The 26,102-nt window shown below is 41.2% G+C and overlaps 1 protein-coding gene across 5 annotated transcripts in view; it reads left to right on the forward strand.

Annotated features, from left to right (window-relative positions):
- The window catches only part of LOC138974537 (sodium/potassium/calcium exchanger 2-like), a 78,404-nt gene that overhangs the window by 34,448 nt on the left and 17,854 nt on the right, over positions 1-26,102 (forward strand). For 2 of the 5 annotated variants that reach the window (XM_070347255.1, XM_070347260.1), the window contains 3 exons: positions 810-2,172; positions 5,836-5,956; positions 13,681-13,791. In XM_070347255.1, coding sequence (XP_070203356.1) covers positions 1,360-2,172; positions 5,836-5,956; positions 13,681-13,791 — 1,045 coding nt within the window. In that variant the 5' untranslated portion in view covers positions 810-1,359. The remainder of the gene's footprint in view (positions 1-809; positions 2,173-5,835; positions 5,957-13,680; positions 13,792-26,102) is intronic. The other 3 variants (XM_070347267.1, XM_070347275.1, XM_070347281.1) reach the window with 3 other exon arrangements.

Here is a 26,102-nt window from a genome sequence, read left to right on the forward strand (position 1 = left end):
ATTCTTTGGGTGCAGCTTTTGAAAGGCGTGCTATATTGATTTCACTTTTGTTTATTATTTAGGTGTAGATTTTGTTCTATCTGAAAGGAGTCCTAGAATCACCATACATTCAAAGTGTACTAGTATTTACAACAGATTTCACTTGAAACAGACGGACTGACGGTTAGACAGACAAACAGACAGACATAGAGACCGAGACAAGAAATAGTCTTGATGGGAGCTTGGGGGTGCTTTTTCAGTACAAAAAAAGAAGAAGAAAAAAAGAAGCTAGCAGCCATAACGCAGCGCTTCCCTTTTGTGATGTCTTGAGTAAAGTATCTTGGTACTGTTTTGGTGCTGCTGCTATGTATTTGTTCACGGTGCCTAAGTCCTGTGATGATGTACACACATACCTGCCGCTGCCACAGTCATGTTCCTTCATTAAGTGTAGCCTTCATACTCTGGCCCGAAAATTAGTCCGTGTCTGCTTAATATATCTGCACCACTTTTGCATTAAAAAGCCAAGATTGTCCGTGGTATCTTTGTCCCCAGCTGCGCCTTAATCGAGAGAGGACGGTGGTATTGCAGTTGACTTGATTGTATTGACCCATGCCTATTTACCTTAATTAACGGTACACGGGAATACCCACGTTCAAAGAAGGTAACTTTGGGTCAATATGTTCGAGTGGCCAGTAAAACGAATGCCCGCACCTGATTAAGAAACCTGTGAAGGAAATAATTTTCTGTTATTATTTGTGTCTAAAAGAAAGCTGCTAGTACTTTAAAGTGTTCTGAATATCTAATGAATGTTTTTTTGTGTGTCGTAACAGCTCCCGTACCTGCCGCAGTGTCACACAGAGCTTGACTGATACCTCATCATCCGACCTGACACCGCTGTCAATGACCTTGACCTTCACACGGTGACCTTGACTAACTTTGACACCATGAGCAGAACACACGTGCCTCATGCGAGTTGTTGCTCGCAGTGCCGGATGTGTCCGCTGGCAGACACGTCGGGTCAGACAACATGATCCGTCACGGTGAGACGACCTTCGCTGAAACTGTACTGGAGTCAATTATAAGACAACGCCAGAGCGACACCCTGGGGACATTCCTGACAAGGTGGAGAGCAGTGGTGGCCTCACACTGCTGACCTGGGAGGCGCACCATACCTTGCTGTGGACCGCCCTGAGTGTGTGGAGCAAAGAAACGTGCCTTCGTCTTGTGTCGCGCAGCGCAAAGGATCCAGTCTTGGTTATGTAACCAAGAGTGATCAACGAAAGGGTTGAGTCTTTGCCTCGTATCACAGAGCGGGCGGAGGAGAGATTGAGCCTTTCTGGGTGTATTTCTGAGTGGGTCGGAGCTCAGAGTTGAATCACCATGAAGCTGCTATCTGTACGGGCTCTGATGTCCAAAAGGACTCGAGGTGTTCGCTTGCTGATCATCGTCAACCTCTTCCTGCTGGCCTACCTGGGGTCTGTGTTCTGGGACTACAACAGCCTCCCTGGCCCTTCCTTTGAGGATGGGGAGGCGGCGTATGCAGTGGACTCGCAGGCTGTACACTACCAGCACCGCCACCTCCTGTCCAACAACAGCAACTACCCCCCGGAGGTCTTCTCGCTGAAGCAGCGGCGGCAAGGGGCGGTCATCCTGCACGTGTTCGGCATGATCTACATGTTCGTGGCGCTGGCCGTGGTGTGTGACGAGTTCTTCGTGCCGGCGCTCACCGTCATCACGGAGAGGCTGGCCATCTCGGAGGACGTGGCCGGAGCCACCTTCATGGCGGCAGGGGGCAGCGCCCCGGAACTCTTCACCTCCATCATCGGCGTCTTCATCGCCAAGAACGACGTGGGCATCAGCACCATCGTCGGCTCCGCCGTCTTCAACATCCTCTTCGTCATAGGCATGTGCGCGCTCTTCAGCAAGGAGCTGCTGCACTTGACTTGGTGGCCTTTGTTCAGGGACGTCTTCTGCTACAGCGTCTCGCTGGTGCTGCTCATCTACTTCTTCGGGGACGATTTGATCTACTGGTGGGAGGCCTTTATTCTCTTCCTGTGTTACATTAGCTACGTGCTCTTTATGAAGGTCAACCACATCGCGGAGGCCAAGGTGAAGGCGTGCATCCGACGGCCAAAGACGGTCAACAAGGTGCAGAGCACGGACCAGCTCATAGAGGAGGTCAGTGTCACGGAGGTCAGTGTCTTGGGGGGGGGGGGGGAGTGGTGGCGGGTGAGGGTGTGTGTATGTGTGTTTGTTTGGGGGGGAGTATGTGTGTGTGTGTGTGTGTTTATTTATGTGTGTGTGTGTTTATTTATATGTGTGTTTGTGTGTGTGCGTGTGTGTGTGTGTGTGTTTGTGTGTGTGTGTGTGTGTTTGTGTTTGTGGTGTGTGTGCGTGTGTGTGTGTGTGTGTGTGTGTGTGTGTGTGTGTGTGTGTGTGTTTGCTTCGTAGCGTGAATCCGTGCGTGCATGCTGCGCTGGTGTGTGTGCGTGTGTGCGTGCGTTTGTGTGTGTGTGTGTGTGTGTGTGCGTGTGTGTGTGTGTGTGTGTGTGTGTGTGTGTGTGTGTGTGCGTGTGTGTGTGTGTGTGTGTGCGTGTGTGAGTGTGTTTGTCTGGGTCAAACAAGTGTATAGTCGTAGCCAACTCATTGGAGAGGTCAGTGACCGGTTGCTCTTCATCTGTATTGTCTTTCTCTCTGTCTCGGATGCCGTGTCATTAGAGACTGTCTGGCCGGTAGCATTTTACTGTCATATATTCACAGCATGCTCGACTGTCTTCTCTTCGCAGTTCATAGAACTTGCCTGCCTTTCATTTCCTATCTCTCTCTGTTTGTTGGCTCATCTGCCGCTGGCTGTACTATTAAGACTTAGGAAATGACAGACGTGATACGGTGATGTTTTATGATAGCAGCTGTTCTGAAAGGGCGATTGACTTGCTTCCAATTTTTGTCCACAGTTTAACAAAAATAAGTTCCCCGAAAATATACATAGTTTTTTTGTTTTAAATGCATCAACCGCTAAATTTTAGGAACGATTTTTTTTGTCAACTCCATGCACTTGGACCCAAGTATGGCACTGAGTTTTCTCAAGAACAGAAATCTATGCACGCTACACCAGATTGTGTGTGTTTAGAAGGCTGGGTTTATTTGTGAACCAATCTGCAGAATTCACAGTCCTGTTCCGAGGGACATAAAGTTGTCCGATTATGCTAGACCAGGTACAAGAGGTTTGTTCAAGCAAACACTTTGGCCCACAATAAGCGCATTGAGAATGAAAAAAAGTTTTGCGCTTAAAGCCGCATGGGAAAGTGAAGAAACAGCTGCAATTTGATGTTATAGCCAGTTAGACAGAAGAAGCCTATTTGATAGTGCGTAGGGTTTATACCAGGCGTCGTCGTTTGTCAATGACGCACTAAAGTCGAACTGAACTCAGTATTATTTTGAGCACGAGGTCTTCGTGTCCCCCGTTGTATTCCTGGTCTGTTGGTCACGAGTGGAATATAGGCTAACCTCTTGATTGTGCAACGACCCGCTGACATTGTGACGAATGGCTCAAATAACACATTTTCTTCGTATTTTGACTTTAAACCCCAAATGCCGTCTTCAAAATAGGCATCCACTTCTAAGCTGCCAACAAAGTCGAGATGTGCACGTTACTTTCAAAAAGAAATACGGTAGCAAGGTTGCTGCTGACGCCATATTAGTAACATGCAGAGTGTAAAGATCTGACTGCAAACGCCATAAAATGGACTGGCAGCAACGGACAGCTCAATAAAAGGCGCAGCCAATAAAAGACAACCTGTTCGTGTAGGTAATTTCTATGGAACTCTTGCCAAGGGCATACAGCAGAAAAGGAAATAAGCACAAAGACACACAGACATGCACGAAAAACCAATGATCACTGGCAGGGTGTGACTTACAGAAAACAATGTCGGGGATTTTCTGAGGCCTCAGGCAAGATGACGAGAGGATAATTAAAGGCATAGTCCAGTCGAGCGTCTGTCAGAAAGGGGCGTGTAGACAGAGGGAGTGGCAGGTAATCAATGTTTTACATTTGAAAGACGAAATGCCAAGGCCTTCCCCGGTCAAGCAGTATGTCCACAGAGCGTTATTGGATCGATGGACGATTTTATTCCTTAATAAAAGCCATAGCCCCTGTATAAACGGGTGTGAACAAGAAGACAAATATATACGTAGAATATGTGCATTCATACCATCAAACACAACAGGCTATAATGCAAAACATAATTTTAAGTACATTACAGTTTACACTTTAATCTAACATCAAATTCAGCCTATTGAATGTTTTATACAAATATGTAGCGTTTACTTGAACACTTGTAAAAGGCTTAATGAACCTTCCTGACGCCATCTAAATTAAACGGAAGTGAACTGAACGCCATCTTGAGTTGAATGAAACCCACCGAACTGAGCTGAACTTTAAGATTGTTTGACCTTTTCCAAATGTCATTCGCAATGTCGGATATTAGAACTTTACCCTCGCCGTTGCAGTTTTTCTGCTGATTCTCTTTTAATGCGTTACAATCTTTCTTTCCATCTTAAATAATCTAAATTGGATTTCATTTTTTAGAGCGCCGTGCGCTAATAATTGTATACTTACAAATCTGGCTACAGGTACAAATTCCTTCCAAGGGATTGGCCAAGTCGACAGATCCGTCTTTCCACTGGTGGCGTCCAATCAATAAGCGTGTTGAAGTCAATCAGAGTCTCTGGCAGAAAACAGCAGTCGGTCAGGGCACTGGCGGTTAAATTATACCTTCAGCATTACTGCGAGCACAGAACTGCAAATTAGCGCCATTCATCCCTTTACAGCTGCTTCGATTGAGTTCCTCGGAAATAACGATGCTCTGAACCGATGCAGTGCGCTGAAATTAAGTGACATCGGTTTGACAAAAACAAGTTTTCTTGTTGCAAACTGGACTCATCCACTTGCGAATAATGCGTGACAAATGAGGACTTTGAAATTTGAACCAAAGTTGTTGAAGTCAGCCCGAATATACAGAAGACTTTGTTAATGACCAACTTGCCACAAATGCGTTACAAATGAGGAATTAAACTTAGAAACCCAGTTTGGTAGAAGCAGCGAGAACGCGTAGAAAATGAGAAAACAAATTCTAAATTGGTTTAAACAAGATTTTATTAATGAAATACAGGGTGGCATGTATATTCTAAATTGACAGTTGTTTGTTTGAAATAAGTTGTTATGTAGACTAGGCCTACTAGAAAAAAGATTCGACATGCGCGTTTTTGTGTAGATCTTTACTGCAAGACGGTTCATTTCATTCTCACTTATACTCATATTTTGGGGGGATTTATTTTGTTGGGTTGTAGCGAAATACGTTACATTCCAGTAACTGCTGCGTGCATTGCCTTTAAAGTTTTTGAATGCTAAGGTAATTCATTAGATGAAGGTGAAAGTTCACGCTCGCAGACATCACTTTTGTTTTTATTTGTAAAACGAAAAAAATATCAGAAACAAGTTCCAAATATAACTAAAAGTCTTTACTGACTGAAGAACAAAACTAAACACACACACACGCACATATATCCACACACACACACACACACACACACACACGCGCGCATGCACGCACGCACGCACGCACGCACGCACGCACGCACACCCGCGCGCATACCCACAACCCACACACCAAACATATAGCCAGGCTTGATAAAATGTTGAACAACAAAAATCACGCATACGAGATCCAAAAGGGTCTTCTTCAGGCAGATAAACAAAGCAGAGAAAAAGAAGACAGACGATAGAACAGAGAAAAAGTACTGCGGATGTAACGAATATGATTTGTAAGTGTATGTGTATGTATGCGTGTGTTTCAGTCTCATCCTCCCCACCGGAGAGAACGGTTGGGCAGTTTGCCCATCCTGCATGCGGGTGCTGGTCGCTATCGTCACGGTGTCCTGCAGCTGATGATCCACACCATTGATCCTCTATCAGAAGGTACGGCCCCCTATCTCTCCCCCCACCTCATTCCCTTACCCCCCCCCCCCCCCCCTTCTGTCCATTTCTGTCCTCTCCAGCCTCTTCTATGTCACTATGGCTGGTTTTAACTTAATTCCTCGATCTTTTGTGTGTGTTTTTATCCTTTAATTTTTACCTTCTTGGTCTCATATACTTTTTAGTTGGCATTTTGCATGACATTTGTGTGTGAATATATATAAACGAAATCTTTTGAGTACTACTATCTCTTGTTTGTGTGTGTGATAACAATTACACACATAGTGTTTGGTGTTGGTAATCAAACCCGAGATTGATCGAGTTGCATTTTTCAAGCCAGCTGTTTTAGCGTCAGGTTTTCTTTCCTCCGCATGACACATACTATTAAAAAAGCAATGATCAGCTATTATATAAATAAATGTTTGTGTTTTTTGCGATGCTACCTGATATGTTCACGTGGTACCCAAAGCTAGTTTAGCACCTAACCTTGCGTGTACATCTGTTGGAGAAATTTTAGGGTAGACCAAGGGCGCTTCCAGATCAATATACGGTGTGTGCTGTCTTTAACCAATCGAACATTACCAAGAGTGACTTTTTGTAATATCAACAACGTGGTTGCTTCTTAATTTGACGAAAAAAAATTGCCGAAAAAAGAAAAAAAAACAACACATATATATACACACACACACACAAAACCAGGGGCATTTGAATAAGAAAAGAAAAGCAAATATAGGCGCATACATGTACAATCAGGTGCACATACAAATAAATAAAAGCATATATGAGTTAACCGATTGGGCAATAATAAGAGCGCTTGTGAATTTTCTGTGAAGACAGTTCTGGCCTTTCCCCACTGCCTTGAAGACCCCCTTCCACCACCCTATTCCGCACGCAGAAAACCGATCAGTTGAAAAATAACCGCAAAGTAAACAAGAAAAATGTTCATTCAAAATGAACAGCGTCGATGCAATGTCCACCAAAGATTTCTTTTGGGAAGTGTTAAAAGGTTAGGGTCAAAAGTCAATGAATTGCATGTTGTGCTGGATATATAAATTGTTTATTTCAGTCAATGCTTGCTATGAATTGATCAAACAGCCACAAGAAAAAACAAGTCGCGTAAGGCGAAATTACTACATTTTGTCAAGCTGTGGAACTCACAGAATGAAACTGAACGTAGTCCGCCGCTAGTGCAAAAGGCAGTGAAAGTGACGAGCCTGTTTGGCGCGGTAACGGTTGCGCTGTGCTTCATAGCACGCTTTACTGTACCTCTCTTCGTTTTAACTTTCTGAGCGTGTTTTTAATCCAAACATATCATATCTATATGTTTTTGGAATCAGGAACCGACAAGGAATAAGATGAAATAGTTTTTAAAACGATTTCGGAAATTTAATTTTGATCATAATTTTTATATTTTTAATTTTCAGAGCTTGTTTTTAATCCAAATATAACATATTTATATGTTTTTGGAATCAGAAAAGGATGAAGAATAAGATGAACGTAAATTTGGATCGTTTTATAATTTATTTATTTTTTTACAATTTTCAGGTTTTTAATGACCAAAGTCATTAATTAATTTTTAAGCCACCAAACTGAAATGCAATACGGAAGTCCGGCCTTCGTCGAAGATTGCTTGGCCAAAATTTCAATCAATTTGATTGAAAAATGAGGGTGTGACAGTGCAGCCTCAACTTGTACAAAAAAAGCCGGATATGACGCCATAAAAGACGTTTATAAAAAAAAATTAAAAAAAAACGTCCTGGAATATCATTCCCAGGAAGTCTCATGTCAAATTTCATAAAGATCGGTCCAGTAGTTTAGTCTGAATCGTTCTACACACACACACACACAGACAGACACACAGACAGACACACAGACACACACACACACACAGACAGACACACACACGCACGCACATACACCAAGACCCTCGTCTTGATTCCCCCCTCTATGTTAAGACATTTAGTAAAAACTTTTTAATTAAAAAATAGAGCTTGTTTGAAACAGGTAGAAAGGAAGAGTTGATATTGCAATATCTGTACGTGGGAATGTGGTGAAAAAGAGTGCTAAAAGTAGTAAGTCGGCCTCAGATCCATTTCAAATATTTATTGCAGAAAAAACAAAATACAAATTAAAAACAAAACCACAGAACCATTACCAGGTGTCATAGGAATGTTTGAAAACAATAGTTTTAATTTTACACTGTAAATACAGGAATCAGAATCAGTTAAACACCTCAAATTGGCACATGCATAATGAATCACCTGGAATTGCAACAGGGAGATACTGAAGTAATTGGAAACAAACACTTGAAATTGACAGAGAAACAATTGAAAATATATTACTGACATGAGCGTACAATATTTTAATGGAAGTGCATTTTTAGCACGAAGCATCCGCAGGAGGATGCACTAACAATTACATAGTGCCACAAAATGTGTACGGACATTTCACAACCGTGCATTATTAGCACAGAACACATACATGGGGGCGCACAAAACATTATTGTACCATGATGATGATCGGGATTGTTGAAGATCTTTTCTTGTGCAAGGCGCCCCTGTATGACCGCAACTGATCCAACCGGCCGCATCTGAACAAACGACGTCGAAACGGCGCGAAACACGTCCTCTCGGTTGGTCTCGGATTGACTCGGCTCCTCTCGGTCTTTTTTTGTGTGTGTCTTTTTTTCTTTTCCTTATGGTCGGAGTGGTATATTTATGTACATCTTAGACATAAAAAAAAACACACCCGAAAGCTGTGTTTAATCGTTTCGCGTAAATTGTACATTTTTTTTTCAGCTTTGAAATTGTTTTGGCTTGGAGAGTCAGCGCGCTTTGGCTTGGAGACTAATTCTCCACAGGCACGTTCTTCCCAACCACAGATACCAGCGTCGTCCGCGACGCTGGAATAAACGCGCACAATATAATGGTAAATAGACGGGTCATTAGCATAGCCGCTGAATGGTATTGCACGCATTTATGACAGCGAATAGACCATTTTGGGGATTTGAAACATATTGATTTTAGCTGCCTAAACAGGGTGAAGCAGTTAAACACACAAATCTGCTCAACAAAATGATTTTGAAAAAAGTGTGTCACTGTTAGATTTGAGTTGTTAAGCAATGCGGGTGCACACGATAGAAAATATATGAGAGATATTTGACATTAATATCTCATTACGAACGATCATGCATGGATGGTTCATGGCATTGTCGTGCCACCCTTTTGTCGATTGGGCCGACTTTTCTTGCGGTGTGTTTGTGGATAGAAAGAGTGCATTGCACAGAAAACAGCGAAAGAACCTAATGCTCAAAATGCCAGCCGCATGAAAAAACAATGACACTAAGTGTGACACAGTTTTGCTCAATCACATGCCTTATCACAACACTTATGGCATGGATTCGATCGTGCCCACACACACACCACAATTAATCACGACCACCACCACCGCGAAAGAAAAGCTAAACTTTTGATGAACTGCAGTCGTAAAGAATGGATGCCTTGAAAAGGTCATAGCCATGCGAGTTTCCGACGTTGCCATGGCAATGGTATAAATACATGAAAATACAACGGAAGCCTTTCAACTGTTCACCGGTCACGCGTAAAACCCGAAAAGAATTCATGATCCATAGAGCTTTGAAACTTTTCATAATGATGTAATTGCACCTCACATCATGACACTTTAAAGAGCAGGAAATGGATGCTCACGAGTTAAAAGACAGAAAATTGGGTGTTTAATTGATATCGTTTAGTGTCGGCTTTCGGCAAAGCGTCAACCCTTATTAAAAATCTCCAATGTGTCTTCTTAATGTCTGTCTTCTGGTAGTAGAGAGGAAAATATGAAAGAAGTTGATTGCCCACGTTTCAAAATTAAAGAAGCCTCCAAACAAAAAGGATCGTTTTATGCAACGTATGATCCAACGAGACGACAACAACAACAACAACAAACACAACAACAACAACAACAACAACAACAACAACAACACATTTAAAACAAATGCAGTGACAACTTTTTGTTCTCGAAAATGCATTGTCTCGTTTACTTAATCAACTGTTCCCGAGAATAACCTATTTATTTTGTTTTTGGATTTATTTGGAGAGGTGCTCGGAAGATTTACTTTAACCGACCCTGCTATTGTCTCCCCACACCAGTGACCGTGTCAAGCGTCTGTGTCGATGACCAACATGCTTTATCTTCGGAAACCTTCCTTTCTGTCAACCTGGTCAATTTGCCCGTCTTCACGTCTGGGTCAAACTGTCCGTCTTTGAAACAGTGTGTATGTAGAGGTTACATGCCGAGTCTCAGTGATTATTAAAAATAATGGTCGAAGTTCGCGGTCATGAAAAAGCTCGCTGAAGCTCGCATTTTTCATGATCCGCTAACTTCGACCATTATTTTTAATAATCACTGAGACTCGGCATGTAACCTCTACGTATCGGTCTGTTCCAATTGGCATTCTGTTTAGTAAAAGTGGGTCTTTGATATTCAGCTTGTGAAGCTACCGTTTCGTCATCGACGCAGTGCTATTCTTGGGCTTTTTTTCCAAGTTACCAGTCTTTCGCTTCCTTTCATGAGCTGTGTGCCACTAATAATTCTGCTCGCCTTGCGTGCCAATTTAATGTGTTACTTCAAAGTCTCCAGTCTGTTCTGTTCGCTGAAGCTGTGATATTTTGGTCCGTTTGGCTTACAATTCTTCTTCTTCCCACGAGTCTGGGCCGGTATGCTGGAGTCGAGTTTAGATGTAAGCTTACTTTAGTCCGAGATAAACTGCATTGAGGGTAGTTTATCCCGGACTGAAGCCTCTACTAACCTCAGCTCTTGCATACCAGCCCAGCTCACTATCAAGTTCTGTTCCTTCTTCCAAGTTGGCAGTCTCCCAAAAGGTTCAGCTTTCCATCATTGTTGTCTGCCCTTGTTGTCATGTGTAGCCTCTTTGTTCGATTTTGGTCTTTGACGTACGATTTCCTTAAATTTGATACTCTTTCAACGTAGTACAGTTTCCCATTATTTTGTGTAGCCTGTCCTTGTTGTTTTTAGCCTCTCTCTTCTGGTTTGAAATACTCTTCGCCGTGCACTTTTCGGACTGCTATTTCTCGAAAATGTCAGTTTCACCTAAATTCATATTTGACCGAGGAGTTCCAACCATTCATCCACGTTTCTTTCTGGCAGTTAGTCTGGTCAGCCTGGTTATTGTTGACCAACTCACGTTTCTGGCGCCTGGGCTGCTGTCGTTGTGATTGTCTGTTTGGTCCTTTTTACCTGTCCTCTGTCAGCGAAGGTAGGTAGGCGAGATGACACGAAGAGTCTGGAGAGGAGGTCGATAAGTGTCAGTCACACACAGCCCTGCCCCCCCCCCCCCGCCTTCACACAACCTTTTCTGGCTTCTGTTCTTGGAGAAGACTGCTGCCATAGGGCGAGATTGAAAAATAATGATGAAGAGAGAAAAGCCTCGCCGAGAGGACCCAAATGTTTCACAACAAAAAGACTTACACCCACTGACAGATAGACAGGCATAGACACGTACACACACACACACACGCACACACACACACACACACACACACACACACGCACGTACGCACGCACGCACGCACGTACACACACACACGCAAACACACACACACACACGCACGTACGCACGCACGCACGCACACACACACACACACACACACGCAAACATACACACACACACACACACACACACACACACACACACTGTCTCCCTCACCCCCCCAAAAAAAAATACAATAAAACATACACAAGCTTAAGCATTCCCGTGTGAAACTTGAAATTAAAAGATAGCAAAACTAAACAAAATATCAGTCGGACACCCGCCTTCAATGGCCACGGACCGATAGCAACAGTACTAAAAACAGTTCCTTTGACAAACACTTTTGTAGTGTGTGCCCTCGTCGAGAAGCATCACTCCTACCCAATGCTGACGTTTATCGGTCTGCCCATTAGGACATTATGCCTAAAACTAGCTTTCAGTGACGCAATTCCGGTGAACCGAAGATGAGCACAATCCTTCGAATGCTATAGCAGGATAAGAAGAAAATAAGGGATCTCTGGTCTAATTTAAGAAGAAAAGTGTGTCTTTAAGTCCGTTTGTGATGCAGGATAGTTCCTTTAGAAAGTACCTGTAGAATCGAGTCGTGTGCGACCAAACTGATCAAGGAATAGCATAATATGGGCCCTATATACATATAGCAGATATATACATTACAACTGACATACAAACACCAGTCAACTTCCGATCTAGTCTCTTGCTGTTCTATACATTTACTGAAAGAGCTGTTATCAATAGTATTTCATTGTCAAAGATGAAAACACGATTGTTAAAAAACATTATTTCCATAGCTTAAAGCAATATTTAGAAGAAAAAAAGCATAATTATTACTTTTGTAGCCGACATTGCCCGCGTGAAAAACAGGTGAACGATTTTTTGTTAGAAGACTGCAAACAGGACATAAGATAGTTGTCGGCTGAAATCCGTCTTGTGCAAACCAAGGTGTCATGCTTGATAACAAAGCGCCCTTGTGCAAACCAACGTGTCATATTTACTAACTGAAGCGCCCTTGTGCAAACTAACATGTCATATTTACTAACTGAAGCGCCCTTGTGCAAACTAACATGTCATACTTAATAACTGAAGCGCCCTTGTACAAACCAACATGTCATACTTAATAACTGAAGCGCCCTTGTGCAAACCAACGTGTCATACTTAATAACTGAAGCGCCCTTGTGCAAACCAACGTATCATACTTAATAACTGAATCGCCCTTGTGCAAACCAGCTAACTAAAAGCGCTCTCGTGATAAACTTCTATCAGTAGGATACTCTGACGAAAATTGTAAATTACAAGATCAATCTGACAGAGAAACAGACTTCTGCATAAAAGCTTATCAGCCATAACTTTTTTTCAACATTTATTTCATATTCAGGCAAAAAATCCAAAATATAATTTGGTTACTGGAAGAACTATTGACAATTGCTGCCGGTGTTTGCCGGTAGTCAGCTTTAAATTTCGTGGATTTTAGCTTAATCACATTATAACTGGACAAACTTCTCGAAACAAAAATGAAGATGATTTTAAACAGTGTGTGCACTTTGCAAGATAATTTTGAATGTTACCCTTTGGCACCATTCTTTGGTGTCGTGTCATATAATGTTCTCTGCAAATCCCCTGTAAAACATCTACCTTAACTTTTTGTTCTTACCTTTCAGTTTGCTGTCTCTTTGAACACGTTTAATTTGTTCTCATTTTCTGTAATGTCTCTTGGCAGTTGTATGTATACTGGATTTGCTCTTCTCTTGTACGCTTGGCAGAAAGCGATTAGCGTGCAAAACAGTGCGCTGGCCAGTCTCGTTATCGAGGCCCACGTGCACTGTGCGATCCAGGTGCTCATTAACTCTGTCTGGAAATAACCATCTGATAATGAGCCACCCAGAGTTAGCTCCACATGGTCCAGCCACATAACCAACGACTGACGTATGCCGTGCCCTTGATTACATAACCTGTTGTATCCATCCCATTTTTCCCACGCATAACATTCGTGCAACATTTTGTTGTTGTTGCAGTAGTCTTCTTGTTAACTATGAAATTCGCTTTCTGCCAAGCATTTTTTGTTTTAGCACCACTATATATTAATTTTCTCTTTGTTCGTGTGTGAGTGTGCGAATCACTTTGCCTTGATGTTGGTTTCTGGTCCTGTTCTAATCACTAGCTGCTAATGACCACATGACCCATCGGCTGAACGAAGCCCGTCGCGGCTCCACCGCTACTCGTAGGCGCAGCAGCAATGCTGCTCGGGCAGACATGCACACGACTGAGGAAGGTAACCCATCGTTGTTAGCATTAACGTTATACCCCAGAATTCTGCACACCCAAGTAGAACCATGTTAGCATGATAATACTCAAGCATTGTGTGAACCTAACTGTACTATACATGTAGAACGATGTTAGCATGACAGTTATATATACCCCAGCTTTATGTAAAACATACCTGTGCAATTGAGCCTTGTTAGCATAATAATAATAAAGCATTGTGTGAACCTAACTGTACTATAGAACGATGTTAGCCGCATGACAGTCACATTATATACATATACCCCAGCTTTCTTGTAAAATCTACCTGTACTATGGAGCCATTTTAGTATGACAGTCATACCCGAGCATTTTGTAAATCGAACAGTGTTATACCATAGAACCACGTTGGCATGATAAAACCTAGCATTATGTAAACCTAACTGTATTATAAAACGATGTTAGCATTACAGTTATATCCCAGCATTCTGTAAACCCTCCCTGTACTATACTATAGAAGCCATGATACCCCAGTATTCTGTGAACCATACCCGTACTATAGATGTATGTCAGTATGACAGTTATACACCAGCATTCTGTCAACCCTGCCTGTAATATAGAGCCATGTTAGCATGACAGTTATAACCCAGCATTGTGTAAACCTAAGCGTATTATAGAGCTAGCCATGTTGTAAGACAGTTATGACCCACCATTTTGTAAACATAACTGTATTAAACTATAGAACCAAGTTGGCACAATAATACACTAGCAGTGTGTAAGCCTGACAGTGTTATAGAATGATGCCAGCATGAAAATAATTATACCCTTGCACTGCGAAAACCTAACCGTGTTACATAACAATGTTTGCATGGTAGTACCCCAGCATTTTTAATGTTAGAACCATGTTAGCATGACCAGCATGTTAGTAAGCACTAATTGTGTGATAGAACTATGTGAGCACGTCAGTCAGTATTCCAACATTGTCTAAACCTAACTGTATAATAGAACATTGTTTTGTAACCCAAAAAATGTGTGGAACCATGTAAGCATGACAGTACCCTTGCCTTTCATATACCCTATTTGTATTTAAGACCCTGTCAGCATAACAATATCTCAGCGTTTTGTAAACCCTTACTGCATTTAAAAAAAAAGAGTCTTAGCGTGATAATATCCCTCGCTATAAACCCTACCCATTCTGTAAAACTGTGTTGCATGATTGCGCCCAGCGTTTTGTTAACATATATATGCATTATTAACAGTATCGTGTTTTCAGCGTAGCGATAGGGTAGGATATTTTGACGAGAACAACAGGGGCGGACGAGGGGGGGGGGCACAGGGGGCACGTGCCCCCCCCCCCGAAAAAAAAAAGAAGAAGAAAAAAAAAAGATTTTTCTATGCTGATTCTATGACCATTTCTAAGTTCAAATGGCACCAGATAGCACCATTTTGCTTCTTTGGGCAAAAAAAATTTCCGGGGGGGCATGCCCCCGGACCCCCCTAGCAAATTCGGGCGCTTCGCGCCCATCACATTCACTTTCGATTCAAAGTGCCCCCCCCCACCTTACAAAGCAACTGATCCGCCCCTGAACAAGTATGATACGCCGTATAACACGCCGAGTCGAAGACGAGGCGAATTATACTTCTTCGGGTCAAAATATCAGACCCGTTTATATTGTCATTCTGACTTAGGTACAGGGTTATCTATACATTTGCAAAATGTAAGTTTTTGCTTCAAAAAGGCTGTTTTCTGACGAGAGAAGACGAACTTTATTTGCACATGTTTATTGCGTAGACACTTTTCTCTGCTCTCTCGCGGCCAAACAACGCAGCAGAATGTTTTACTGAACACAACGTCAAGTTTGAAGTTTTTCGTCTGTTGAAAAAAAAACAATACCAAACTGACGATGAGGAAGATCGATAAACTTCATATTTTTGTTTCTGTATTTCGACTGACTGAAAGTCCTTTTTCAAGTGAGGTAAACAGACTTTGCAATGCGATGACATCCCTTGTGCTCAACACTTTTGTACATTTCGGAGATGTTGGTGTGTTTTAGGACATAAATCATTGTATGAGTATATCATGTTTCGTCGGAAATAAGCAAATTAGGATATTTAAAATCATCTTTAGCGTTAGCAAACATTCAAGAAGAATTGCATGTCTCCGATTGAATAATAACGGTGAAACCGGAACCACGTGTAGCCTTTGTTGTAAATATAAACGATGTTGAACGACTTCCGTAGAAATATGGAATAAATCACCGAAATAGGGCTGTGTGAGACTATCCAACCACAACCCTCGAATCCCCCACGTGTCTGTCAGAATAGCACTATAGAACCATGTTAGCATGACAATACATATCCCAAATATGTTGTAAACCTAGCAACATTTGGAACCATGACAGCACACCAACGTTTTGTAAATATAACTGCATTATAAAACAAGTCGCGCAAGGCGAAAATACAACATTTAGTCAAGTAGCTGTCGAACTCACAGAATGAAAGTGAACGCAATGCAACGCAGCAAGACCGTATACTCGTAGTTATATAGCATCGTCGGTCCACCGCTCACGGCATAGGCAGTGAAGAGCGGTTTAGTAGTTGCGCTGAGAAGGATAGCACGCTTTTCTGTACCTCTCTTCGTTTTAACTTTCTGAGCGTGTTTTTAATCCAAACATATCATATCAATATGTTTTTGGAATCAGAAACCGACAAGGAATAAGATGAAAGTGTTTTTAAATTGATTTGGAAAATTTAATTTTGAAAATAATTTTTATATATTTAATTTTCAGAGCTTGTTTTTAATACAAATATAACATACTTATATGTTTTTGGAATCAGCAAATGATGCAGAATAAGATAAACGTAAATTTGGATCGTTTTATAAAAAAAATATTTTTTTTACAATTTTCAGATTTTTAATGACCAAAGTCATTAATTAATTTTTAAGCCACCACGCTGAAATGCAATACCGAAGTCCGGGCTTCGTCGAAGATTACTTGACCAAAATTTCAACCAATTTGGTTGAAAAATGAGGGCGTGACAGTGCCGCCTCAACTTTCACGAAAAGCCGGATATGACGTCATCAAAGACATTTATCCAAAAAATGAAAAAAACGTATGGGGATATCATACCCAGAAACTCTCATGTCAAATTTCATAAAGATCGGTCCAGTAGTTTGGTCTGAATTGCTCTACACGCACGCACACACACACACACACACACACACACATACACACACACACGACCCTCGTCTCGATTCCCCCCTCTATGTTAAAACATTTAGTCATAACTTGACTAAATGTAAAAAAACGAGTCTAAGCATGACAGTAGCCCAGTGTTTTGGAAACTTTATTATAGATCCATATTAATCTGGCAGTACCTCAGCATTTTTGAAATCCTGTCTGTAATATAGAACCTTGTTAGCATGACAATAACCCAGCAGATTTTCAACGCTAAGTGTTTTAAAAAAACCGTGTTATGATGTCCTTCATAACACCCCAGTATTTTGTAGGTCCTTACTGTGTTGCATAGTATAGAACCATGTTATTATGACAATACGTCAGCGTTTTGTAAACCCTAACAATATTATAGAAAAGCCCTAGCATGACACAGCATGTCGTAAACCTCACAGTATGATAAAACCACATTCGCGTGACAACTGTACAAAAGTGTCGAGCACAAGGGATGTCATCGCATTTCAAAGTCTGTTTACCTCACTTGTAAAACCCGGTATTGTAGAAAGTATTCGCATGACCATATCCCCGCATTTTGTAAACCCAACAGTATCAACCATAGAACCTTCTTAGCATGGCAGTATCCCTGCATTTTGTCAATATGTTACTGTGTTCGAGAACTATGTCAGCTTGAGAGCGCCCAGAGAATGATTTTAACGTGATGATCATGCCATCTGTTGTCAGTCTGTATAAGTGGCAACTATACTCAGTTGTCAATCTCATAATGTTAGACGTTCGTTTTTAAACAGATTGTTGACAAATCGTAATCTAAAAAGGCAGAAAGCTACTTTAAGCTCTACCGGCACGGTTGGCCTAGTGGTAAGGCGTCCGCGTCCGCGTCCGCGTCCGCGTCCGTGATCTGGAGGTCGTGGGTTCGAACCCCGGCCGGGTCATACCTAAGACTTTAAAATTGGCAATCTAGTGGCTGCTCCGCCTGGCGTCTGGCATTATGGGGTTAGTGCTAGGACTGGTTGGTCCGGTGTCAGAATAATGTGACTGGGTGAGACATGAAGCCTGTGCTGCGACTTCTGTCTTGTGTGTGGCGCACGTTATATGTCAAAGTAGCACCGCCCTGATATGGCCCTTCGTGGTCGGCTGGGCGTTAAGCAAACAAACAAACAAACAAACAAACTTTAAGCTCTGAAAAACAAAGGGAAGTAAGCGCTCTATATGCATGCGACGTTTTGATACCTCCGTTTGAAGGCAGACATTCGTATGATGACAGTAGTCAGAATGTTGACCATGTCAGTATTAGTAGGCTCAGTGATGACAAGGAACGTTTGCTAGTTGTAATGCATTGTTAGGTACGTACTGTTTAGTGTCATTCTTTAGTCGATTTGTTCATCTAGAGCTTTATCTGTTGTACCATGCAGTGATGTTCTGCTCTCTACCGCATGTTAATTCGCAGCATCCGTAGGAGCCTTCTGTGCAATATAACATCTTCCATTATTCTTTGTTAGCATCCCATACTAGATGTCTGCGTCGTCTGTTGTTTTTATTCTTGACCAACCTCCACAATTATTATGTGCAAATTATTATAGTTCATTCTATTGTATTATCCAGGGTAAGTGTATTAGTTAAGCGAACCTCCACCATTGACGTAGTCGTCAGCCTTGAGCATAAGTCGCATAAGTGCTAGCATTTGCCGGTTCTCCGTATGCCATATTAGTTGTTTTATGTGAGTGTGTGTGTTCGTGTGTAGTTGCCAGTATTCTTCCGTTAGCCGGTTAATATTTGTATGTTTGAAAAATTATATCTTTAGACAAAAGCAATTAAGCAGCTTGAATTGTTTTGTTAGGCTGTCGTTGGCACATGTCGTCAGCCTGCTACCAATCAGTTACTTGTTAGCATTGAGCGTTTATCAACTCGTCTCTAATGTCAACAGCAACGTTACAGGTAACGTAATCAAGTCAACAAAAATATGCAAATGTGTTATTCAGACTGGTATTAATCGTCCGTTAGCCGCTTTTTAACGTTTAATATTGATCTGTTGTTGTGGTGGTTTTTAAAAAATTATTTTTATTGGTTTACATTTCGTTTAGAAATTTGAATCAGTACTACAATGTTTAGCTACTGTTTTACGTAGATAACGTGGTCTTAAACTACGGCTTTAAAGAAGTGATTGTCATGTTTGTGTTTTAATCCATTAGTCATGTGTTGCCATGTACTGCTAATTGAACATGCATACCCAGCGTTACTCATTCAGTAAGTTGTTAACGTTTACAATTACTTTAATCGGTCAGCATGGCATGCATTAACTATCCACGAGTCAGTTGTGCACTTGTATGTGTGTATTTACCATTACATATTATAGTGCATTAGCTATGTGTAAACATTTACCAGTGTAAGCACTCGTCCGTTCTCTGTCAGTATGTAGCACTCTTTGGACGCGATATAGCGATTGTTGTTTCCGTACAAATACGCCCACTAAGACCGACTCGAAGTTAGACACGACTCACTTTGTCGCTGTGTGCCAATAGTAAGCTTGTTACGTAGTATAACCATCAGCAAATGACTCTTGTCCATCCAGCAGTCACACATGAACTCAAATGGTCATTACGGTTAGACAAAGCATTTTAATGCCTACATTTGTGCGCCAGGAGATCATTCTGCAGCACTTGTCCAAAAGTATTACGTATCATTCTTGTCCATCTAGCGTACACGTGATAGTTGCACAATTCAGATAGTTAGACAAAGCCTTTTAATGCCTACAGTTGTGAGTCAGCAGATTGTTCTGCAACGATTCCACTTGTAGGAATGTTGTTCATTGTGGGCGGTGGGCGAAACGCCAGAACTTATTTTAAACCGTCGTGAACTGTGTTTTCGGTCATTTCGTCGGAATTGCCGATTTTAGGATAAGGACATACTGAAACCAAGGTCTGCTTTTACTTCCGGAACGTCAAATTTACCTGAAAATCAACCCTGGCAACATTACTGCAAGACTGGCCTCAACTTGAATGAATTATTTTCAGCGTCAGATGTTGATGTCCCTCATGTCACCCAGCGGTCTTGCATAACACGCTCCGGTCATTTTACGCTCCCGGTAACAGGTCGGCAGATACTGTCACAATACCTGGATTGTCTGCCCGCCACTAAATCACCGTTTTTGAGTCACTTGAGAAAAAGTGACTCTATGTAATCGGTCAGTGTTAGTCTGTCCGGCCGGCCGTCCGGCCGGCCGTCCGTAGACACCACCTTAACGTTGGACTTTTCTCGGAAACTATCAAAGCGATCGGGCTCATATTTTGTTTAGTCGTGACCTCCAATGACCTCTACACTTTAACGATGGTTTCGTTGACCTTTGACCTTTTTCAAGGTCACAGGTCAGCGTCAAAGGAAAAATTAGACATTTTATATCTTTTCTCGGAAACTATCAAAGCGATCGGGCTCATATTTTGTTTAGTCGTGACCTCCAATGACCTCTACACTTTAACGATGGTTTCGTTGACCTTTGACCTTTTTCAAGGTCACAGGTCAGCGTCAAAGGAAAAATTAGACATTTTATATCTTTGACAAAGTTCATCGGATGTGATTGAAACTTTGTAGGATTATTCTTTACATCAAAGTATTTACATCTGTAGCCTTTTACGAACGTTATCAGAAAAACAAGGGAGATAACTAGCCTTTTCTGTTCGGCAACACACAACTTAACGTTGGGCTTTTCTCGGAAACTATAAAAGTGACCGGGCTCAAATTTTATGTGAACGTGACTCATTGTGTTGTGAATAGCAATTTCTTCCTGTCCATCTGATGCCTCATATAATATTCAGAACTGCGAAAGTGACTCGATCGAGCGTTTGCTCTTCTTGTGGTGTTAAAGATTCATTGCTCTCAATGAACATCAACTCTCTTAGACGGCGCTGTATTGTGCCATACTTGAGAGTGGTAGGCCATAGTCCACTGAATTATAGTTTAGCTTTGAACGAACATACATTCTTTGCATTACTTGCACTAGTTTCATCTGATATCTCATACATTTCAAAATGTGGGAGGGGGGAGGGGGGGGCGTCCAGGAAGATAGTTTCAACCTCGACACTTGTCCCGGACACTGCTCTCTATTTTGAGAGTTCCCTTTTCCCTCTTTTACAAAAACAAACAAACTTACATACCTTGAAACGGAACATTTTTATTTGGTGCTAAGCCATTATTATTTTGACGCGCTTATCATGTTTGGAACAGCATCAACGCCAAATGAAATATTAACACGGACAGTGGCAGTTTATTTTCTTTTTTCTTTCTTTGTGTAGCCCTAGATACTCAAAACAACACTGTCAATAACTGATTTTCGAGCGTCGCACGCGAATCTGCATGGTGCGGTCCCTTTATCTTTTATATATCTGCAAATATGCAGACATTCACGCCATAGCAGAAATGTTATGCCACATAAATTGCATTTTTATCTTTATCAAATGCTTTGTGTGAAATCAATAAACGAACAACGCAGCACCGGCATTTCCTTTTGGTGAAGTAATCAATAATGCATTTCACCATGAATTTATGATCAATGGTTGATTGTTGCTAGTTTAGATTTAGTCATAAAAGGTTCACCCAAACACGCAGTCATTCTTCTTGAACTATGTTTTCCCGCTGACGAGATAATTCTCATAGGAAAAGGCTAACCATGCATTGTTTATGCCCCTCCCCTAATGGAACACCAGTGGCTGTGTGCACGAGAAAGTACTTAACCGGGTCGGAACCAAACGAAGGGTCAGATTGGTTGAAATTGAAATTTATTTGAGATTTCAACTAATCCGAACGATGTTGCGGGGACCCCATCCAGTTACGCTCTTTTTCGTGTGCACCACCACAGGCATTTTTCCAGGCAGTTCACGGGCTGTATCCATGCCAAAGAATAACATTGGACACGCTTGTAATTCTTTTATGTTACTATCATTTTTTCAAAGCGCGGAGGGCTTCAAAGACACAGCGATGATCTGATTAATACCACTCATGTTCATTTGTCCGACGATGAAGCGGAGTTTTGATTTATATCAGATCTTGTCTTGCATAATGGAAAGAACGCATTAGTCCATGCTTGATTTGAAAGTGGAAATCTGAGCTTGTTAGGAGCTAACGCGAAGATTGATAAAGCGCGTGACGTTTTCAGTCTTACATGTACGTTTTTACTTCTGATTTTTACGCCTATATTTAATTTCTGAAAGCCCCCCCCCCTCCTCCCAACTCATAACCGTGCCTGTTTTATATGACATATTTGTTGGCAGCTGATACTTGCCTCAATGTTTGTCTTATTTTTATATAAGAAATCGTGGCATATCATCACACGCGCGCTTTCGTTTTTGGACATGTACTGTTAATAGTCCTGCAATGTTTGTTTCCCATCACATCTGAACTCGACAGATAGTCACGGGAGGGGAGTATGTACGATCTTGATTTATTTTTGGGATGAATATTTCATCCACTCTTCTTAGTGACGCCTACAGTTCCGGGTAATTTTGAAGCGTAAAATACTCTGAACAAGTAATAGTTTATTTAGAGCTTGAATGTCAGTTAGATATCAGAAGTATAATTCCGATGAAAACATGATTAATACATTTGGTGGAACTTCGCGATGACTACAGGACTTGTGTTTTGTCTAAATCTTTCATTGGATTGTTTTGCGCATGATTTAGGTTTGTCACGTTTTCATTATTTTCTATCATACTCTTTGGAAGAGGGAGTTTTTTTTAATGTTCTTTTTTGAGTGAAGGAGGCTCTTCCAGTTTCAATTGAAGAAGTAGTTCGTACTTTTTTTCAATTCCAGATTTCTTTCATGTTTTAAGTCACTAAAAACAAACGTCGGTTTATTTATCTTTATTTATTTTATTTTATTTTACTATTATTCACATTGTCAACACACTTCTTCCCCAAGAGCAAAAAGTCTCCCTTTATTAACATCAGAGATTTAACTTTGGAAAGGAGTATCAAAGAAGAACATTTTCGATTGTTCACTTGCTGTAGAAGTATCTCTTTTAAGCAGAACACAGGATAATGTCACACGCTCCTAGCCAGAAAGACGAACGGAAGGATTGTCAAAGGTGTTCAATTACACTGAATTATCATTAATATCGATCATTCGTGGACGTAAACAGCGTTCTTTCAGAACCAGTATTCCTCAAAAAGCAATTTAAAAACATCAATAACATAGCACTGGTTTTTCGACCAGCTTTGAGGATGTTAGCACACTATACCCGCAACCCCAATTTATTTTTTTTGACGTGCATGTTCGAACTTCAAAATCTGATCCTCCACATCCATTAACGGAAACCAGATCTTGCCGGTTTTGAAAAGTCCGACACTTTGTTACCAGGGTAATGGGTCAACAAACGCTATGACACCCTCTCCATTCGGTTAATCCAATGTGGTGTTCAGACCGCGCTGATGTTTTGTTGTCACGAATGGTTGTTGGGCCTACCAAGATTGAAAACAGAGTGTTTCTTTACATATAGATTTCTATTTTTTTTCCTTTTTTTTTTTTTTTTTAGATATGTTGTGTTTTTGTCTTTGAGAAGCGAAATCGTTTTGATGTCGAGAACGACGAATCAAAAATGAAAGCGAATTGTATCTTTTTTCATTTTTCATGCAAATACTTTCTACAATACACAAGATGCAGGGGCGCTGCCACACACACAAATACACAGTATGAAAATAGTTATATTGGATAGTTATATTGTTTGAGGAAAAAGGTGGTTAAAACAACCTAGTCTGTATGAGGGAAGCCTTAGGGTTCGGCGTTCAATATTTGCGGAAGTCCTAAAATCTTGGATTGTCTTGCTGAGAATGGGCACACACACGCGCACGCACACACACATACACACACACACACACACACACACACACACTGACACACACACACACACACACTCACACACATACACACACTCTCTCTCTCTCTCTCTCTCTCTCTCTCTCTCTCTCTCTCTCTTTCACCAACCACGCTCTGTCAAATTGTCTATTCGTGATTCTTTCTTGGCACTTGGTGAAGACACCATCAGCAAAGGATTAACAAGAAAATCAAGAACGATGATTCCCCGCTTGAGGCCTTTGGCTATAAACATTCCGAGTGGCGACATAGCGTTTCCTTGGTTACTTGCCTCCACTCTATCCATCTTCGGTTTAACATTAATTTGCTGCATAGGTAAACACTTTTGTCCTTGGTTGAATTGAAAATTATTGATGCCGTGCCTTATTAATGATCCGTCATTGCGGAGATTTTAGCGTAGACTACTCTGTTCATGTGATGGTGTTTAAGATAGTCATGACTGTGTGAGGTTAGCATTACCGCCAAGTCAGATGGCGATTGTTGTGTTCCAAATGTAGGCTACGTTTTCTTTCAAGAGCGTTTTCATTTCACTTCAATTTACTTCAGTTAAATTCACGTCGGTTCATTTCATATCAGTTTAGTTCATTTCGGGTTTTATTGGACTTAGTGTTCCTTTCGAAGCGTTAAGTTATGTTAACTAAATCATTACAAAATCTGGAAAGGCAAATTTTGCGGTATGTTTGTGCGTGTGTTTATATTAGTTTGTTAATTGTTTCTTTGTTTGATCTTGCAAGTAGCTTACACGCGTTACGAGAGACGCACTCTGTGTGGGCAGACGTGTGCTTATAACAAACAACTAGACGCTATGTGCTGAGCACAGGTTGGCAGGAAATATAATTATAGTCTTGTCATAGCTAGCCAATGAAGCACGAAAGGCAACAACGCATTCATTTGCATTTTTCGTTCGCAGGCTACCTTTAGCAGTTGCGTTCTGGTCACAGGTTAATCATTCATTAGGCAACGCGTTCGTCTTCCCCTACAACCTATTTCTGAACAAAACATTACAGATGTACAGGCCTGCGCTGCATGCATTTGTTGAACGTTGTTGCTATGATTTCGTGCCATGCGTATTACAATCATCGTGTATTTTGAGGACGATTTTCGATTGTTCGTTTAGTGTAGCCTCTGCAGATAGGGAACTTTTACTTATTCAATTGAATAGTTTTGGGTATAGTGAAAGAAAAGGCAAACATGGCGATGTAATGACCATTACCATTTGAAACAATATGCTTCCTTCCACTTATAGCCTACTGTACAAGAACGTAGCGTGCTACGTGACGTGAAACTGGTCACCTATATCATCTAACTGAGCTCAGAAAGAAAAATCTAAAACAGATAACGTTCCAAATGATTATTGGAAGAAAAAAAACTCTATGTTAAAACATTTAGTCAAAACTTGACTAAATGTAACAAGAAAGGTTAAATTATTGGAACGTTTAATTCCGGACACACCCAAACGTTCACACGAACGTCGACCCATTGGTCTTTGAAGTAGACAAACCGGAAACACGACATACCAAAATAAATGCTGTTGGGCCTTGTTTTAGAATATGACGCGGAAGACTCCAAGATTGTCCAAGCAATATCAAAAATAATGACGCGGAAAGAAAGAAATAGCAAATGAAGCGGAAAGACTAGTATACAAGAATAGTTTTGTCGCAGTGTATTACTTTGATTATCACGAAATATACGCGTTTGTGGCAGAAACAGTAGTACACAAAAATACTCTTGTCACAATGTTATTCGCACATTTTGAAATAGATGTACCACTAGCAGAAACAGCAATACACAAGTGTTTTCGCAGGCATCAAGTGTGGAGAGTCGTATATATAAGAAATCCCGATATCATTATGTATTCACATGGTTGCAAGGTATGAGAACTCAGTTTTCAAAATTGACTTGTCTGTAGTGGAAAGAGCAATACAAAAGTGTTTTCGTGCGCATCAAGTGTAAGCACATGTAATGCATGAAATCCCTATGTCGTTATGTAGGTCTCAAGATACACATCAAATTAAGCAAGGGCAGGGTGGTGGTTTTTTTATCGCAACATTTGCTAACATGGCCGTAAACGTTTAGGCAAATGTGTCTAATTTAGACAGTCCTTCGCGTCATCATTTCCTTACGATTTTGACTTGTACTTAAGTAACATTATTTTAGTCGCATCCTTTCGACATCCAGCCCCTCTATCTCTAGTTTTCTTACGCCCATCCCCTCCCCCCCCCCCCCCCCTCTCGCTCACTTCTCTCCTCATCGAGAATATATACATTTCCTCGACCTGGTTAACCAAAC

The sequence above is a fragment of the Littorina saxatilis genome, linkage group LG1 (genome assembly GCF_037325665.1).
Source record: "Littorina saxatilis isolate snail1 linkage group LG1, US_GU_Lsax_2.0, whole genome shotgun sequence".
NCBI lineage: Eukaryota > Metazoa > Mollusca > Gastropoda > Littorinimorpha > Littorinidae > Littorina > Littorina saxatilis.